The sequence below is a fragment of the Microtus oregoni genome, unplaced genomic scaffold (genome assembly GCF_018167655.1).
Source record: "Microtus oregoni isolate MIOR12 unplaced genomic scaffold, Mior012 000036F_ref0000092, whole genome shotgun sequence".
Lineage (NCBI taxonomy): Eukaryota > Metazoa > Chordata > Mammalia > Rodentia > Cricetidae > Microtus > Microtus oregoni.
In genome coordinates, this window is record NW_024543095.1 from 11,030,698 (window position 1) to 11,049,838 (window position 19,141).

At 44.7% G+C, this 19,141-nt stretch overlaps 1 protein-coding gene across 9 annotated transcripts in view; it reads left to right on the forward strand.

Moving 5' to 3' along the window:
- Positions 1–19,141, forward strand: part of Arhgef33 (Rho guanine nucleotide exchange factor 33) — an 87,343-nt gene that overhangs the window by 40,790 nt on the left and 27,412 nt on the right. For all 9 annotated transcript variants that reach the window (XM_041630947.1, XM_041630948.1, XM_041630951.1 and 6 more), the window contains 6 exons: positions 2,672–2,836; positions 3,424–3,545; positions 4,713–4,867; positions 10,056–10,115; positions 12,267–12,491; positions 16,533–16,662. In XM_041630947.1, the coding sequence (XP_041486881.1) occupies positions 2,672–2,836; positions 3,424–3,545; positions 4,713–4,867; positions 10,056–10,115; positions 12,267–12,491; positions 16,533–16,662 (857 nt within the window). The remainder of the gene's footprint in view (positions 1–2,671; positions 2,837–3,423; positions 3,546–4,712; positions 4,868–10,055; positions 10,116–12,266; positions 12,492–16,532; positions 16,663–19,141) is intronic.

Sequence of the window (19,141 nt, forward strand, 5' to 3'; positions counted from 1 at the left end):
GAACAGCTATGGAATTCCCAGAATCCCTAACAGTCATCAGAGAATGGGTTTGATTTTTAACTTTTCACCAGAGCTGAAGTTCTGCAGCTGAGGAAAGGTCCTTCGATTTGTCTGTTGACTCTGATCTTGTCATTTGGCTGGTGGGAAAAACTGTCTACCTGGGCAGCAGTGACAATGACACCCATCTCCACCGGACAGTCCTTCCTTTCAGTATCCTTCTTCCCCCACCCAAGGCAGGACTAGGACTATCTCAAGGCACTGCAGTGAACACCAGATGGCCGTCTTCCAATTTTAAAACCTGCACAGCTTTTGCTTTGATGTCACAAAGATTATTCTAACTAAAAATTGCTTAGAATTTTTAGTGAAGTGGCTCAATGGGTAAAGGTGCTTGCTGCCCAAGCCTGCAGATTTGAGTTTGATATCTCTGACCCATGTAAAGGTGGATGGGAGAACCGGCTCTTCAGTGTAATTTCCACATGTGAGCATGTACTTTCCACACATCACGGGTGCACACACGGTAATCATAACTAATGAAAACAACCGGAATGGAAAGTAGATCAATGGAGGTATTCCCCGGTCTCCAAGTCCAGCTGCTTCACAGGCTCTACTTATTCTCCTCAGAACAATCGCTCTTGGTTCCTCCTATTTCTCATTATTCCCAGTCCTAGAAGAAGCCACTGTAAAAACAACAGAACCCAAACATCTGTATTTAAGGTATAGGACACTAAGCCATAGCAGACGGTAGCTGAGCAGGTTGGAATCATTTGGATGAACTGGTTTTGGAAACGTCTAGAAGTTTGCACATGTGGAGACATACGTGTGGATTGCCATGGCGCCTGCGCTTCACCTGGAGCTCCTTACTTGGTAGATATTTTAAAATACTCTTATCTTTAAATTACGTGTATATGTTCATGCCTGTGTGTGGGTTGTGTGCATGAGCACAATGCCAGGGCAGGCCAGAAGAGGGCAGCCTCACTGTGCTCAGCCAGGGCAGCAAGTGCACTTGACGGCTGAGCCGTCTCTCCAGACATGACATTATAAATGGTAGAATAAGCCTTCTGAATACTTCTGTTCTGAAGAGAGGTGTGTGTCTAAGAGTTCTATGTCCAATCGGATCATAAAAATCAAGACAACAGTGTTACCTTACTACTATCTTAATTTAGGGTCTGTTGAAATGCCTTTTACCTTCGCTCAGTAAATGAAACATCTTTAGAAGCACTCCATTTCTGTTTGAGTTTGACTTTTTGATTTCCAACCAAATGAATCAGAAATGCGGAGCACCTCTGTACCAAGCATGTGTGTGGGAGGCCGCTTAACTACATTTGCTCACTTCATACTCAAGACAGCCCCGTGAAGTGGCTGTCAATGGCACAATTACCGATGAGTAAACTATTACCTGTTTGCCTATGTTCTTCATCTTGTGGGAGAAAGCTAGGACTTGTACCCTACCTGACTGCAGAACTGATTGATCTCTCTCCCGGTATTTAACCAGCAGGCCTGTAGCATGCGCTCTCCCCCATGCTCTGACCTGACTACTGAAGACAACTCATATCAGAACCAACTGTTAAAAATGTCACAACTCCAGAAAAAAACCCCTTTGTCTTTTCAAAGAAATTCTTACTATTATTTATTACCTTCTCTCTCTCTCTCTCTCTCTCTCTCTCTCTCTCTCTCTCTGGTTTTTTGAGACAGGGTTTCTCTGTGTAGCTTTGGAGTCTGTCCTGGGAACTAGCTCTTGTAGACCAGGCTGGCCTCTAACTCATAGAGATCCTCCTGTCTCTGCCTCCTGAGTCCTGGGATTAAAGGCATGCACCACCACTGTCTGGCTTTTTATTCTTATTTTTAAAAAGACTTTATTTTTTGTTATTTTTGTTGTCTGTGTGTATGTGTATCTGTGTGATTGTATGTATACACATGTGTGGAACTGCCGTTGAATCAGAAGGTGTCGGATCCCCTGGAGTTGGACTTACAGATGGCTGTGAGCTATCTGACATGGATGCTGGGAACTGGAGTTGGGGCCTCTAGTGCTCCTAAGCACTGAGCCAGCTATTTGACCCCTGTCTCACTTTTTCACATCTTTTGGGAAAAATAACTGAATTTCTTTATGTTGTGGGGATAATCAGAGGGACTGTGACATGTGATTTCTCTTACAGAATCTTTATGTTCTGGGGATAATCAGAGAGGCCATGGCATGCCATTTCTCTCATAGAATCTAGGTGCTGAATCATATGTTTTTTTTTTTCCAAGTAGGTCTCATTGCTTTTCTTTTTTTCTTTTTGAGACAGGCTTTCTCTGTGTAGCCCTGGCTCTCCTGGAACTCATTCTGTAGACCAAGTTGGCCTCAAATTCGGAGATCTGCCTGCCTCTGCCTCTCTGGGATTAATGGTGCGTGCCACACCACCTGGTTTAAGCGAGCTTCATTCTTACATACCGGGCTCTTTAGTGGTGGCCGTGATCATGAGAACCCGTGAACCAACTGCTCGCTTCTTTGTCACCTTCTCCCTGGACAAACAGGGGTGGAGTCACCTGAAAGATTCCAGAGCTGGGTAAAGGAAGCATGTGAGGTTTCTCAAGAGCTTGTTTCCTCAAGGAAAGGAAAAGGCCAAGGGGTAAACGGTGCCATTTGTAATAATTCACAGCAAGCCAAGGTCACTCTTCCGCAACTCTTCAGTTGCAGGCCCTGGCCTCGGAACTGAAAACTGGCTTCACAGAAGCGATGCAGGAACTGACGCGCATCCAGCATGGAGAATATGCTTTGGAAGAGAAGGTCAAGAGCTGCCGATGTTCCATGGAAGAGAAAGTCACCGAGATGAAGAATTCATTAAACTACTTCAAGGTGGGAGCCTTCTTCATTTCCCAGCTAAAAGCATGTCGGGCCTAGTACCACATGCTGAAAATTTGCCCTTTCTTATAGCAGACCTTGCCCTCTGAGCCAATTGTCAGTCATCGTGAAACGATATCTGTCTCACGGTTTCTGGTTTCTGAGCTCTGTGTTAAAATTAGAGGCCACAATGAAAGCAAACGTCATCCCTTATTCCCCATTCACTCCAAAGTATGCACCAGGCAAAGGCTTATGGGACACTGAGGTATGCTTTCTTATCCTGTTGTCTTAGTTAGGGTTTCTTTTGCTATGCAGAGACACCATGACCATGGCAACTCTTCTAAAGGAAAAATATTTAATTAGGGCTTGCTTCCAGTTTCAGAGGTTTAGTGCATGCAGGCAGACAAGGTGCTGGAGGAGGAGCTGAGAGTGGAGAAAGCAGGGACTGAGCATATCTGAGGCCTCAAAGCTGCCCCCCACAGTGACATACTTCCTGCAACAAAGCCAAAGCTGCTCCAACACAGTCACATCTCTGGATAGTACCACTCCCTATGAGCTTCTGGGGGCCAATTCCATTCAAACGACTGCTTCTTACATCATAGGAAGAGCTGAGCAACGCAATGTCGATGATTCAGGCCATCACTTCCAAACAAGAAGAAATGCAGCAGAAAATCGAACAGCTTCAACAGGAAAAACGAAGAGAATCGCGAAAGGTTAAAGCCAAGTGAGTAGCTAGGGAATACTTACTCCAGGCAAACCCAATAGCAACGGCTCTTGCACAGAGGCCCCGAGAAAACTTCCAGCTGTTAGCATGTGAGGAGTAGGCTCCTGCGCAGCGTAGATCAGCTCATGCTGGAAGAGATGAAGCCATACAAGCCGGTTAATACTGAGGCTGGAGCGACAGTCAGTCCAGCGGTCTGGCTGCTCTCGCAGAGGACCAGAGTTTTCAGCTCTGAGCACCGTATCAGGTATCTCCCAAACATCTGTAACTCTAATTCCTTTTCTGACCTCTGCAGGCAAATGGGCATGCACACACACACACGCACACACACACACACACACACGCACACATGCACGCACACACAGAATATGCACACTTTGAACACCAGAGCTTGGCTCTCCAGAACCCACATATAATGTTATGTAGAGGTACAGACTAGCTAGTGAGACTAGTCATATGGGTGAGGTTTGAGTTTGATGGAAAGACCCTGCCTCCATGAAACAAGGTAGAGGGTGATTGGAGGACAATTCACAACTCCACATGCATGAACACACACCTACATATATGTGCTCACATGCACACACACACACACACACACATACACACACATCTATGTGTGCCCTTGTGCACAAATGGAAAAAATGCTACTGTTTTCTGGTACTTAGAGTTGAGTTATTAAGTGAGTGAGTCATCCCAAGCAAATATCCAACACTGCCGAGTTTACAGACCGCGCTGAGAGCAAGGCACGGATGGTGACCATGCCTTTAACCCTAGTGGTCAGCAGAGGTGGGAAAATCTACATAGCAAGGGCCACACAGCAAGCCCCAGGCTAACCAGGGCAACATAGTGAGACCCAAGTGTCGAAAATGAACATCAAAACAAAATCAAAGATCCTGGTGATAGGGAAGTCATTAATAGAAAAATAAGAATTAAAACATTTCAGTTAGAAGTAATTTATACATGCTGAAGTTGATGCATTAAGTTGAACCATATGAAGTGACTTCAACCATTTAAAATTTATAAAAAATATTTATATGGTTCAACCTGTGTGTGTCTCGGCAACACATTTAAAAACTGCATTCTCTGGCATTATTCTGAATTGAGACTCCTGGGTATTAATCTACCGGGTATTAAGAACCAAAGCAACCTTTCTGTTTTCTCTTTTGCTAGGAAAACTCAAAAGGAAGAGCATGGCGCACAGGCCGGACCTGCATCTGCGCCTGCGCAAGCGCAAGGGAGCCCCTTCCGCTCCATCAATGTCCCCGAGTCGGGTCATCCCAGTGAAGACTTCACCAACATTTTGCCTTCTCAGACCTATGAAAAAGGTACAGCTCATAAACCATGGGGGAATTAACCATCCTTCTTTCTCCTTGATTCTTAGGAATCGAGCCTTGAGTCTTCACTAGGAGATAGAAAATGCTTCCATACTGTTCAGAACTTTCCTGGTATCTAGAACTGGAAGATGACCACTGGTTCCTGAGAGACTGCCCATTTTTAAATGTTTTGTGGGAAATACTAAGTTGACTTCTTCTAAGTGTTTAACTTAAAAATAATTTAGTGCCTTCAATACAATACCAACCATGAGAGAACTAGATATTTTTAAAAAGTCACTCTAAAATGTCACTTGCTGGTGGTGTAACTCAGTACCCATGTTTCTCTGGGAAGCCAGGCTGGTGCTGTGTACAGACCAAATCAGTCACCAGCCACGTCCTGACAGTACCGATGTGAGAAATACGTCACAAGATGGCACACTGGCGGCACCAAAGGAGTTGGCTTTTCAGGGTCTCTGTGATCCTGGACCTGTGCTCAGATCAGGAAAAGTAAACAAAACAAGGCAAAATTTACTACATCGCCATTATATTCTCAAAAGTGTCCAACAAAGCACCTACATCTAGAAAAATGACATTTCCACACGTTACGATGGTCCGAGTCCTCTGCTTCTTGTTTTGGTCTTACGTAAAAAGCCCTCCAAAGGTAGGCTCAGTGATTTTTTTTCAATCAAGTGTAAACGCCTCAACAGTAGGGTTGATGATTTTTCATCCTTGCAGCCCAAGAAGAACTTGTTTTACCGATTCATAGACAGTAAGCGTATTATGAATAACTGAACCCGACACCTAAGACAAGTGTCTTTCACTTGGTGAACTGACTACAGGGTTGCTTGGTTACTGGCCTTTTGCTGGTGCATATGTGTGCTTCTTTTAGTTGTCAGTGAGTGCAGCCTGGGGGGGAATGGCTTCTCCATCCCTTTGGGAGGGACTTCCACAGGTGGTCCCGTGTTCTTGGCTCTATGGTGAGACGAGCAAGACCTTGCAGGTGGAGAACCAAAAATGGACTCGGAGGAGAGGTCAGACCAGTACGAGGTCTGGGGCAGCTGTGTGCATTCCCAAGAGAGAATCTTAAAAAGTAGATTTGCAAAACAAATTTGTGCATCTCTGTACGATGTGTGACTGCCCTCTTGGGATTTTTTTTTTCCTCAGGTTTCCCACCGAAAACAGGTAATCCAGGTGACTGCATTGCCCAATGCATTTATTTATTTAAAAATTTTTATTTGTTATTATTAGTTTGTATGACTGCAGGTGAATGTGGGCCTCAGCATGGGTTTGGAAGTTAGTGGACAACATTTTGGCTGTGACTCTCTCTTCCCACCATGAATTTCAGATCAAATTCAAGTCATCGGGCTGGTGTGATCAGAACTTTCTCACAGGCTGGATTGAAGTGATCTGCTCACTGGCAGCCTCTCCTTCCCGCCTCATGATAGGGACATCTCATAGTTTTGTTCTCCTCCATTGCTGACTAAAGGATCAAACTCTCAGAAAATGTTAGTTTATCCCGTTTTTAAAAAAAATGATACAGTGGTGTGATTGCTGTCTGTTTTCCCCAAATTTCGTAGCTTCAAGGAGCAAACATTCATTACCTCAGTTTCTCTGAGCCAGGAATCTGGTCACAGTTGATCTGGGTACCACTCACTTGGGGTCTGCCATGACGTAGGTTGCCATCGAAGTGCTGGCCACAGCTGTTGTCATATGAGGGTTGTATTTCTAGAAGACATCTTCTTCCAGACGTACCCACATGGTGGAGTAGTCCCTGTGACGTGGGTATCTGCAGCATGACACCTGGCCCCAACAGGATGTTCAAGACAAAACTATAGCTTTTGATAACCTAGTTTTGGAGGAAGCAGCTCAGCCTTCCTGCCATAGTCTATCCATCAGAAGATAATCATTAAATCAGGCACCACTCACAGGCAGGAATCCCAGGAAGGGGATGTCTGGGGGTAAGGACAACCAGGGAGCCATCTTAGACACTGTTTGCCACAGATGGTTAACCCTTCTTTTCTTTCCTTTTTAAAATATTTATTTTTAGTTATTTTACATTATGTATCTCTCTCTCTGTGTCTCTCTCTGTGTGTCTCTCTGTCTCTGTCTCTCTCTCTGTGTCTCTCTGTGTCTCTCTCTGTGTGTCTCTCTGTCTCTCTCTGTCTCTCTCTCTCTCTCTCTCTCTGTGTGTGTGTGTGTGTAAGAGCAGCAGAGACATCAGATTTCCCTGGGTCTACAGTTAGAGGCTGTTATAAAACCCCCAGTGTGGGTTCTGGGAAACGAACTGGGGTCCTCTGCAAGAGTAGTAGGTGCTCTTAACCCCAGAGCCATCTCTCCAGCCCTGCCCTTCCTTTGAAAAGATCCCTTTTGTCTGTGTGTCCTCTGATGGGATGCTTCATTCATGTACCTTAAAATTCAAAAGTCTGAAATGTCATCTAAAATGAGATGATGCTCTTTTGTCAGGTTTATTTATTTTATGTGGATGAACGGATGTTTTGTCAGGTTTATTTATTTTATGTGGATGGACGGATGTTTTGCCGACATGTATGTACGTGTGCCATGTGTGCCTGGTGCACCTGGGCGTATGAAGCAGGAGATGGATACGCTGGAACTGGAGTTATGGGGGATTGGGTACCATCGTATAGGTGCTGAGAACTGAACTCTTTCTTCTACAAAAGCAACAGGGTTCCTAACTCCTGAGCCATCTCTCCAGACCCTGAAAATATCATTTTATGGAACTTAAGTAAGCCCCTTGGAATCTTCTAGCCTGAGAAGCCTTCAAGAAGATTTTTAAAATGCAATTATCTCCTCCCTCCCATCCCTACTTCTTCAGAATCTCTGAGACCTAACCTAGGTCTCAGGCTTTGCATATTAGGTACGGTCCCTATATCCCTATATCCCCAGGCCTAGAAGTTGACTTTTTTGAATGATGTGGTTCCACCATCCATTTCTTCTTTCTTATGTTTTACGTATTCAACCTTCCCAGTATTGGCACCTACCCTTGCAACTCCACTAAAGCTCTTTCCTTACCTGTTCTTGCCACATAGACTTTGTAAGATAAAGGTATAAAGATCCCATTTATTTATTTTTGATGTGAGTATGCGGAAGTCAGATGGCAACTGTGCGAGAATCAGTTCCCGCTTTTCTGGAGCTAGAACTCAGGTCACCAGGCTCAGCAACAAGTGTCTTTGCCCACTGAACCCTCCAGCCCTCCTTCCCTTCCCCATCAGCATCCGATCCCTGTGATGCCTGCTTTCTCAGAACGTTTCTTCTCTTGGTTGATACCATGCTTCTTTGACTTTCTTTCTATTTTCTGCCTACTTGTACATTTACCTTTTTGGTTTCTTACTGTTATCAGATCCAAAGTCTAAATTTCTTTCTTTTTTCCTTTTGTTCTTGAGACAAAGTTTCTCTGTGTAACCCTCCCTGACTGTCCTGGAACTTGCTCTGTAGACCAGGCTGGCCTTGAACTCACAGAGATCCACCTGCCTCAGCCTCCTGAGTTCTGGGATTAAAGAGTGCACCGCCATGCCCCTAGTATAAACTTCTTCACAGTTTCCAAGGCCATGTATTCTCTCTCTCTCTCTCTGCTTTTCTATTCTCTTCTCTTTGATTGTACCTATTTCTATCCCTATAGTCTTTTTTTTTTCTTCTTCAAGACAGCATTTCTCTGTAGCTTTGGAGCCTGTTCTGGAACTAGCTCTTGTAGACCAGGATGGCCTCGAAGTCACAGAGATCCTCCTGCTTCTGCCTCCCAAGTGCTGGGATTAAAGGTGTGTGTCCCACCACCTGGCTAAAAGCAGTTTCTTTAGTCCTATAGTCTTTAGGCCTTGCTCCCAATGTGCTCTGTGGCCTCTGGACCTTGACATTAGATCATCCCTCTCCTTGTGTTCTTCTGTCTCTTCTTTGCTAGTTCATCCACATCAGGCTACTTCTTGCCCCAGTGGTCCAATCAGATTCAAATAGTGATGAAGTAGGGAAGGGTCTTATTTCAGTGTGGCCCTGAAGGTGGGTTATCATCTGAATCCTTGCTTTCTTAGAACCAGCAAATAGCTCTAGGAAAATATGGAGAAAGAACACATGAGGATGGGTTGGGAGGATCATGTGTAGTCAGGCAGTCTTGGTCAAATTGTAGTCTGGCTCTGAGGGTCTTGCTTGAGCTAAAGAGCTGATGGTTTGCATGGCTTCTTGTTTCTGGAACTTTCAATAAGCTGAGAAGTGAAGTGACCCAGAGAAAGAAAGGCTAGAGGAGAAAACAGAGTTAGTTGGGGTACTCACTGGACATCCCTTCAGGTTTACAGCAGTGATGGGGGACTTTTAGGGGCCACTCCAGTGGTCCTGAATGGGTGTTGTAAAAGCTGGTGGTTGATTGTCTGTTGATGTTGATGTACCTATAAGTATAGAAAATGTCCGACTCTATCATGGTGCCCTACACCTTAAAGGGGGACAAACAGAGCCAGGTAGGTAAATTTTGGACTAAACAACTATGTATTGTGAAGATGACCTCATGTCCGTGTGCAAAGGTGGATGGGAATCTGACTTGAGTTTAAGGCAACAGCAGGCAGATGCAGCGTGAAGGCAGGGACACCAGGCTGCCACTCTTCGCGTTCACCCATCAGACTCGGTGGAGCCGAGTGAAGAGTCAGCCCTGATAGCAGAGGCAGCCTCTGTGACCCTGTTGCCATCCTAACGGGAGCATGGCTAGCAAACTCAGAAGAATCACAAGAAGACTAATGTGTGGGTGGTGTGCGAGTAGGGGAGGTGATTCAAAAGCAAGCAGCAAGTGTGGGTTCAGAGATATGCTCTGGGACTGTGTGCTCACAGAGCGATTTGGGCTTTTACACCGAAATGGAAGCTGTTGGAAAGATAGGCAGAGAAGAGAGCATCGGGCATCTTTCTCCTCTTCTCACCGCCATCATCAGCACCAATGCCATCCGTATCACAGTTAAACAGTAAGTTGCTCTTAATGTATGCTGGGTACTACTTGAAGAACTTAGTGTTTAGCCTATTGGATTCTTGAAGTAGGCATCACTTGTTGGCATCTCTAACAGCGGAGTAACTACTATGGCTCCACTATACTGCATCTCCCCCTGCTCCCTTGCTGGCATCACTCATGACACTATAAAAATCTGTGATCTCTTTCCTGCCTAATGCATGTTGGTAGAAAGGATGCTGAATAAAGTTTTCCTTTTCTCTGCAGCCCAAGAGTCCAGGTCTGTTCATGTAGGAGATGGCAACGTGAAGGGGATGATGGGTCCTGGTAAGTGCGTCTTGTTGGGTTAAGTTTGTATTGTTCTATGTATGTGTAAAGTGTGTGTACGCATGCTCCTGCACAGACATGGAGGTCAGAGGACAACTCTGTGGAGTCCGTTCTCTCACTCCACCTTTATGATTTCTAGGAACAAAACTCAGGCTGTTGGGCTTACAAGGCAAGCCCTTTCCCCGCTGAGTCAAGAGCTGGTCCAGGCACCTTTCCTGCTCTACTGGCCCATCCTGAGCCTTGTAGGAAAGGACTCAGACATGTTAATCAGTTTCTTGACTGTGACAAATACCTGAGAAAAAACACTTCAGGGAGGAGACGTTTTCTTGACCTCCTGATTCCAAATGTTTCAATCCAAGGTCAGTTCGCCTTGTCTCTGTGGACTTTGGATGAGCAGAATAGCATGACGGGAAGGCTGTGGCTTAAGATGCTGCTTCCTTCGTGGCACCCAGGAAGCAGAGGAAATAATAGGAAGGAATGGGGGACAAGCTACACATTACTAAAGCATATCCCTAGTGACCAATTTCTCCCAGATATTCCCCACTTTCATATTTTATCACTCCCAATAGTCTAAAAATGGAACCCATTGTTGGATTAACCTACTAGTGAGGTAGACCCTCCTCCAGCCACTCCCCAAAGCCCCGCTCTGACCACTGCTTGCATCATTGACCACACCTCCAACCCACGGCCTTGTGAGGACACTTGGCATTGAAATCACAGTTCTGGACAGGAGTGAGCATCGTTTTCACCTACGTTCCCACACAGGTGCTGGGGGAGGAGAACTGGTAACTGTGAGGAACAAATCAGGGTTTTTAATTCTTTCTTGTTCCAATTACTGATAATCTAACATTTGCTAAAGTCTCACGGGGGAATAGTTCATGATAATTTTTTCTTCTTCAGTTTTTCAAGACAGGGTTTCTTTGTAACTTTGTAGCCTGTCCTGGAACTAGCTCTTATAGACCAGGCTGGCTTTGAACTCACAGAGATCCACCTGCCTCTGCCTCCTGAGTGCTGGAATTAAAGGTGAGGGCCGTCACCACAGGGCTACAAATTTTTCTTGCATCACATACTTTATAGTTTAATGCAAAAATCTACTCCATTGATAATTCACCGGAACGCATACATTATTTAATCCCCCCTCCATTCTTTCCGTTTCCTGTTTCTTCTAACTTAGCATCCATAGGATAAAGGGATGAAATAGCAAACAGAACATCCTGCACCACTCCCCAGATGCCCTTGGTACCTTTCCTTCTCTCCTTTCTGTACTTCCTCCTAAAAGTGCTACTGTCGCCTCCTGTGTTTACCTGAAGGCAAATAGATCCAGGGAGTCAAATGTGTTGCATTAAATCACACTATGCTATAAATTTCCTAGTCTAGTAGTCTAGTCTCCTGGGCCACAGTCTCGTGTGTGTAGCCTGGCTGGCTCCGATCTTTCTACAAAGCTAAGGACAGCATTCAATTCCTGAACCTCCTGCCTCCATCTCCTAAATTAAATACAGGCATGACTACCATGCTGGGATTGAAAAAGCTTCCTTATTTTGTGGACCAGAGAAAAAGAGAGGTGAGAAGTGACTGATTGCAGTTTGGGAAATTTTTAACCCTTCGTTGACATATTTACTCTTTTAGAGATGAGGTACCCATCTGGCTAGCAGTATATTAGTTAAGATTTAGTAACAAACACTAGTTTCTTCCTCTCTTTTTCCTTCCTTCCTTCCTTCCTTCCTTCCTTCCTTCCTTCCTTCCTTTCTTTTTCCAAGACAGGGCTTCTCTGTGTAACCCTGGCTGTCCTGGAACTTGTTTCGTAGACTAGGCTGACCTTAATTAAACTCACAGAGATCTGCCTGCCTCTGCCTCCTGAGTGCTGGGATTAAAGGCGTGCACCCCCCCCCCAATCTGGCTATTTTCTTTTTTTAAAAAAAATGAAAGTTCTTGGGGCTGGAAAGATGACTTAGAGGTTAAGAGCATTGGCTGCTCTTCCAGAAGTCCTGAGTTCAATTCCCTGTAATCACATGGAGGCTCACAACCATCTATAATGAGATCTGGTGCCCTCTTCTGGTGTGTAGGCATGTATGCAGGAAGAACACTGTATACATAATAAATAAAATCTTTTTTTTTTAAAGCAAATTCTTTATAGCAGGCATTGTTTTTCAGGGGTGACCCCAACAAATCCAGAAGCCGATGAAAACCTTAAGCCTTCTCTCTCAGCTGAGATCCAGTCCAAGGGCCATCACACACCCGGCCTGTGGAGACAGCCTAAGGAGGGCAAAGAATGGGGCGAGGAGTATGTCACAAAAGATCACCCCGATAAACTCAAGGAGGCTGGCCAGGGCAGACACAGTTCCCTGGAAAATGTCTTATGTGAAACCTCTCTAGCTGGTAAGTTCTGAGGGGGAGGTGGGGGGAAATACAAGAGAATAAGATGAGTGAGGGCTTGGAACAGAGGGCTGAAACCCAGGTGGTGTGGATGGAGTGAACACGTGACACCACCTTGTATCTTCTCAGGACGAAGGCCCTAGTGCCTACAGAGTTGACCCAGCAGAGGTCACATACCCTGGTGGGACCTCCACCTTGACTCTGGGTACTTAGGGTACTCTGCATGGTAGTGCTTCGGCAAAAAAGAAAAAAATGCCGAGGTTCTTGGAGAATTATCTATTTAGTCAGCGATATTGAATTTTCCATATGCCAATCATTTATTAACAGTCTGCCGCCAAAATGTCGAACACTGCAACAAGCTCTTGTTTTCCTTCCTCCCCCTCCTCTCTCCTTCCTTTCCTTCATATAGTTAATGAGTACTAGCAATAGTGTTCTCCACTTTTGGGGGGATAATTTTTCTTAATATTATTTTAATCAAATACATGAAAGTTAAATAGAACTAAAAGCTTTTAAATTATTATTAACAAGAGACAAAGCAGCCACTTTGAATTCTTTTTGATAGTTTCTCTTGGTACTTGTGTCTTAATGCTTCGTGGTTGCTGTTGCTGTGTAGAACATCACAACCAAGGCAAAGAAATCATTTAGTTTGACTTCCAGTTTCAGAAGGTCAGAGGTCATGATGGAGGAGCAACAGCGAGGCCGAGAGCTCACATTCTGACCCACAGCTAGGAGTCAGAGAGAGGGATCACTGGGAATCACATGAGGCCTTTGAAATATCAAAGCCTGCCCCCAGTAACACACTTCCTCCACACCTCCAATTCTTCCCAAACAGTTCTACCAATTGAGGGCCAAGAATTCAACTATATGAGCCAATGGGGGCCATTCTCATCCAAACCACCACAATTGATTCATATTTTATGCTATTTTGTAAACAATACTTGGTTGAAAGTTAATTTACATAGACCAAAATTCATGGAGCTGCATTGAAACTTAAAATTTTTAGCACGTATGTGTATATATGGTGTATATGTACAGGTATGTCTGTACAGTGATGTGGGTTATTGTGTGAGCATGGAGATTGTGTGGTAAGTGCTCTAACCACCGAGCAATCTTGTGGGCCTCAGCTTATGACTTTAAAGAAATATTTTATTACTTCTTTGAGAGTTTATTTTGATCATATTTACCCTCATCCTCTAGCTCCTTCCCTCGTTGCTCCACCCCCTGAAAACTTTGTATCCTCATTTTGTTTTGTTTTATAAAATATCCACTTCGGGCTGCTCATAAGCTCCAGGCTACGGGGCTCGGCCGTACCTTTAAGGAGAACCCATTCACCCTCCCAACTTGACATTTGCATATGAATATTGACTGTGATCACTATCAAGATCATCATACATATTTCTCTTATGCTAGGAATGTCTCTCATCTTCATTTTCATCGGCATCTGTGTAGAGAACCACTGTGCCTGCTGTATGGTTGCATCTGTTCTTGAACTTCATGTCAATGGGATAATACTTTATACTTTGTGTGTTCTCTTTTGCCTGGTGTCTTTTTTCTCAATATGTGTTTTTGAGATTCATCTACATTGTGCGTGTAATTCCTTTAGTAGTTAGTTCTTTTTTATTAACCACACTGGTGTCATTATCACATTTTTAAAAATTCATAATCCAGAGCTGGAGAGAAGGCTCAGTGGTTAAGAGCACTGGTTACTCTTCCAGAGGACCCGAGTTGGCTTCCAACACCCACACGGACGCTTACAACCAGTGCTGAGACTTTTGTTTTTCTTGATGTAATAAAAACGCTATCATTTATATCTTTTTATCTTTAAAGCATTTTGCTTAGAGATTCAGACACCTCACTGCCACTGTGGCCCGTCACAGTGCTGTCACTCTGGCTTAATGAAAAACCATTTTTTCCCATCAGTGTGAAGCAGTTCTCCCTGTCTTTCAGCTCCTGACGTTGCTATTGGGAAGCCCAGCCTTGCTCTCGTCTTCAGTTCTTTGAATGTGATCCAGTATTGCTGTCTGCTAACATTATTTTAAAGGCAGGAATTGAATCTGTTATATAAAATACTAAATATCACACACACACACACACACACACACTTTACTTTGAGCAAGCCAGAAGACAACTTTTGAGAGGCAGTTCTGTCTTTTTACCATTTAGGTCCTGAGGGTGGAACTCAGGTCCTTAGGTATAGCAGCAAGTGTCTTTGCCCTCTTGCTGGCCCCTCCATCTGGTAACTTTTAGGGTCTTCCCTTTATCCCTGAAGTGATGCAGCTTCCCAAGGATGTGGTGGTCCTCATGTTGAAGTGCAATCTTTTTTATTATTTATGCAGAGGACAACGGGGCTCTCTGGCAGCACATGTCCTGGGATACCCCCTCCCTATTAATTTTGTAATATTATCTGAGCCATAGTTTTCCTTTTCTTTGGTGCTTCTAATTTAGTGTTGGGTTCCCTGACTTCATTTTTCCACAGGTCAAATTTTTCTTCAATGAGCCTTTCTCTTCTGTGCTTGGCTTCCTCTGAGGGAGAGGTGTCTTTGACTTGATCCACCCTTAAATTTGTCTATGTTTTAAAAAATGTCAAGAAGTTTCCTCTTTTAAAACAGCATCCAGTAATTGTTAAGTGGCTACAGTATTTTGCATATCTTTTTGAGAATATTAAGTGTAAGATTTAATTTCACATACATGTGTATTTGTTTCCTCTCTCCTATGGTATAATCTTATTCAAATGTCTCAGTATCTTTAATTGTTTATGTGGTCAAGAAATATTATCCCCCCCAAAATAAAGAAACAAAATAAAAAGAAGGAAGGAAGAAAGAATGAAACAAACACCCTGCCCCCAACTAACCTGGAATTTTGTATTCTCCAAGCTTGTCAATAGTGAGCTATTAGGTAGCAAAGTTTGTTAAGCATTTTCTTCTGGCCAACAAACCTCTCCTCTGACACAAATAATCCCAAATCAGACCAAATCAAACTGAATTCAAAGATACCCAAGTTTAATAGAGGGCAATAGATGATAATACTCTCGGGTGGCCCCGGGAAAACATGGAGAGGGAAAGAGAAACAAGGGGAGACCATGCGGAAACCCAGAGACCACGTGTTAATCCTCTTGGGGTGGGGGGGCAGTTTAAATAGCCTGTGGGAGTGGTCTTGACCTTCCCTGGAGAGGGGTTACCATTTGGTGGGCTTTCTCGAAGGTGGAGTCTGGACTGAGGCCATTCCCAGGAGAGGGAGCTTATGCCGGGAGCTGGGGTGAAGCCCCCAGCTAAATATTCCAGACTATTTTTTGTATAAAGGGGTACCAAGGAGCTGAGGTGATGCTTCCGACCAAACAAAGTTGCATATTGGTGAGTGATCTCTTTATGTCCATATCTTAGTGTGGTATCCTGTCCTACTTGGGAAGTTCAGTGCATCAAGGGGCAAGCTGCCCGTCTCCTGCCAAGAGTGTTTAAGCCAGGCTGCGGGCACTCTGGGACCTGAGGGGAATGTGGTCAAAGGGTTTCTTTTTCTCACTGGCTGCTGATTCTGCCTTCTACAACTTTAGCTCAGGCAAGGGTTTCCCTAATGCTGCTTCTCCCATTTCTCATGGAGTGAAGCCAGGGTATACCAATCCAGAAGTGCAATCTGGAGGCTCGTGCCATTGGTGCAAGTTTACCTCACTTGCTTCTGCGTCTCCAGGATCAGCCTCTACTGCTTCTTAGCGGGTTCTCCGTCTTCGGTCACATGATGTTGTGTCCTTTGCTTTGCTTGATGAATCTTATGCTTCCGTTCTGCTTTTCATCTTGCCCAAATATGCTGATGCCTTTCTCTCCCCGCCCCACCCCCTGTCTCAAGTGTTGGTTAAATATCCGAAGATGACCTTGGATTTCTCATCTTCTTGCCTTCCCTTCAACTCCTGGATAACAAGCGTGCCCCACCAAGCTAGTTTATGCGATCCTAGGGGGGACACAGATTTCCACGTGTTTTTATCGATTTCCTGCCTGGCTTAGTGTTTGGGAGGGAATTGATTAACAAAAAAATCCCCTTGGGTTTGTTTTAAAGCAAAAAGGCAGACTGTGGCTCTGGAGCTGCTAGAATCTGAGCGGAAATACGTCATTAACATCTCCCTGATCCTGAAGATAAAGGCAACATTCCAGGGCTCCGATGGAAAGAGGAATTCCAAGGAGAGAAGGTACCCGTGTGCTCATTGCCTTTGCTTTTCAGATTGAGTAAAATTTAAGGTAAGTTCTTCACCATTTCCATTTGGGTATACTGGGGCCTAGAGAGTCCCATAAACAGCCTTTGAGAAGAGGATAGGCAGTGACAGAAAGTCCCAAGCTTAGGTTCTCAGCAAGTAGATAATGAATATAATCTGTGGGGCGTTCAGTCTGTGATGTGTCTGTCCGGAATTTAAAGTGAGGCGTTGTGTGTCCTCAGGGGTGATAGATTCCCCTCAAGTCCCAGGAAATGGAAGCACTGAGTACCAAGGGCCATTAGACAATGCTACCTGCTGATAGAACTCAGGCGATCCCATAGCACCAGATACTGCATGGGAGTGCGGGCCTATGTGTGTGTGTTGGGGGTGGGGGGGGGGAGTAGTGCTTCCAGCATGCTGGCCCTAATGTCACGACTCCCTCTGTTAGGAGAGAACAGGAAAGAGGAAAGGACTAAGGTAATAAAAATGAGCTAATTCAGAGTGAAGCAAGGGAAAGGACAATCCTGATGAACGGGAAGTCTGGATTATTCCCGTAAGCATTTCTTCCATAAGGTGGTGAACAGTTCGTTCATCTACCCAACGATGCTCCCACTGTTCTGTTCCTTATGCTCCTCCCATTTTACTTGACTTTACCACCACGAGATGTCCCCTCCTACCCAAACCCGAACATCCACTCCCATCTAAATGACTGAGGCGAGGAACTGTTCCCCGACATCTCTCAAGGGTCTCGACTGATTCCGAGGAATGGAGGTAGACAAAGCATAGAGAACAGAAGGGTCGACATGGCCAAACCCTTGTTTACAGTGATGGCTCTAGACGCTTGCTTCACCTTTCCTCGGCGGCCTGGATTTTGTTTCTTCCTACTCCATCTGGCCCCTTGATTTCCCACCCAGCGACTCCAGAACAGCCTGGTTTACTCTCCCACCTGCTCCTCTGGGGCTCCAGGAAGGTTCTGGACTCCAGCTTTTTTGTTTTGCCAAACACACGCTCAGTTTCCGTGACTCAGGTGGAAAACTGAAATCGACCTTTTGGTGTGACTTTGCTTCTGTACCTAGGATCCTAAGTAGCAGCGTCTCCTTCTAGTTTCTATGAATCTGGGCGTCTTGGATAAAGGTGAGAAATAAGCTTGTGTCCTGGAACAGTGTCCTGGTCCTGCGCTCTACACTTGATCTGGATCTTCACGACTCTTTGCCAGCCCTGGGGCAGAGCACTTAGTTACTACTCAGGAAGCCTGGGCACTAGCGTCACACTGGAAAAAGAATCATCAGAACTGTGATGTCTACATTTTAGAGGAGGACGCTAAGGTCTGGAGATGCTCATAGCCACATGGCCTGTTAGTGCCAGAAGCCAAAGGCAGACCCACTTAACCTGTCCCCTGAGCTCTTTCCAAGCCCCCCAGTTTTTCTAAGGGTCTCGTGGCTTCTAGGATACCATTCTTATCAACAGTAATGCATTAGGGCTTTTGGAGAACCAGATGCATTGAATGCATCACTTCCTATGTCAGAATTTAGGCTTTTCTCTTGAAGAGTCCAGCAAGTCTTACTTCAGATCTCTGTTGATGTGTCAAACAGGGATGCTAAATAAGTTTCTAGTTCCCTGAATAGTCAAGTCCTTTTTAGTCAGCTCACTTGGGGTGTTCTCTATCATTGAGGACTGAGTGGACCTATAATCTTATGCAATTAAAAATAAAAAGGCTGGGCAGTGGTGGCGCATGCCTTTAATCCCAGCACTCGGGAGGCAGAGGCAGGTGGATCTCTATGAGTTCAAGGCCAGCCTGGTCTACAAGGGCTAGTTCCAGGTCAGGATCCAAAGCCACAGAGAAACTCTGTCTTGAAAAACCAACAAATAAATAAATAAATAAATAAATAGGCTGTTATATAATCTCCAATAGAGGTAAGATAATCCTTATTCCACACATGACAATGCAGTCCATATTGGTTGTCATGGTAACCCTCTTTCTGCTTTTCCTCAGTCAAGCAGCAAGGGCTTCAACTCAGAGGGTTGTTACTTAAAGTGCAGTGTCGCCTTCTACTATCCTACAGCAAGGGTTTCATTATCCTCTTCCCCTCACTATATTCTTTTTAATAAGCTTTTCTGAGACGTTGATGCCGTTTAACTACATCTATTGGCAATTTTTTCCATGAGAATTTATTTGATGACTTCCCTCATCACAAGCCTCAAGGCGTCAGTATTTGCTGCCCTACTGGAAACAACCTTGGATTTAAGACAGCGGTGACAACTCGACATTCAAGCCTGACATGACCACCTCTTTCAGACCTATAAAATATAGTCTTGGGCTTCCTCTAGGAAACAGTGAAGTGTTCAAGAGTCCTCAGTTGCTTCAACCCTCCCCGTATTTTTCATGAGATAACTCAGAACCCTATTCTGGTGTTTGTCACTTCTCTGAGCGACAGCTCCATGGAAGTCTTTGCTTTGCTTAGAAATGGGTTAAAAA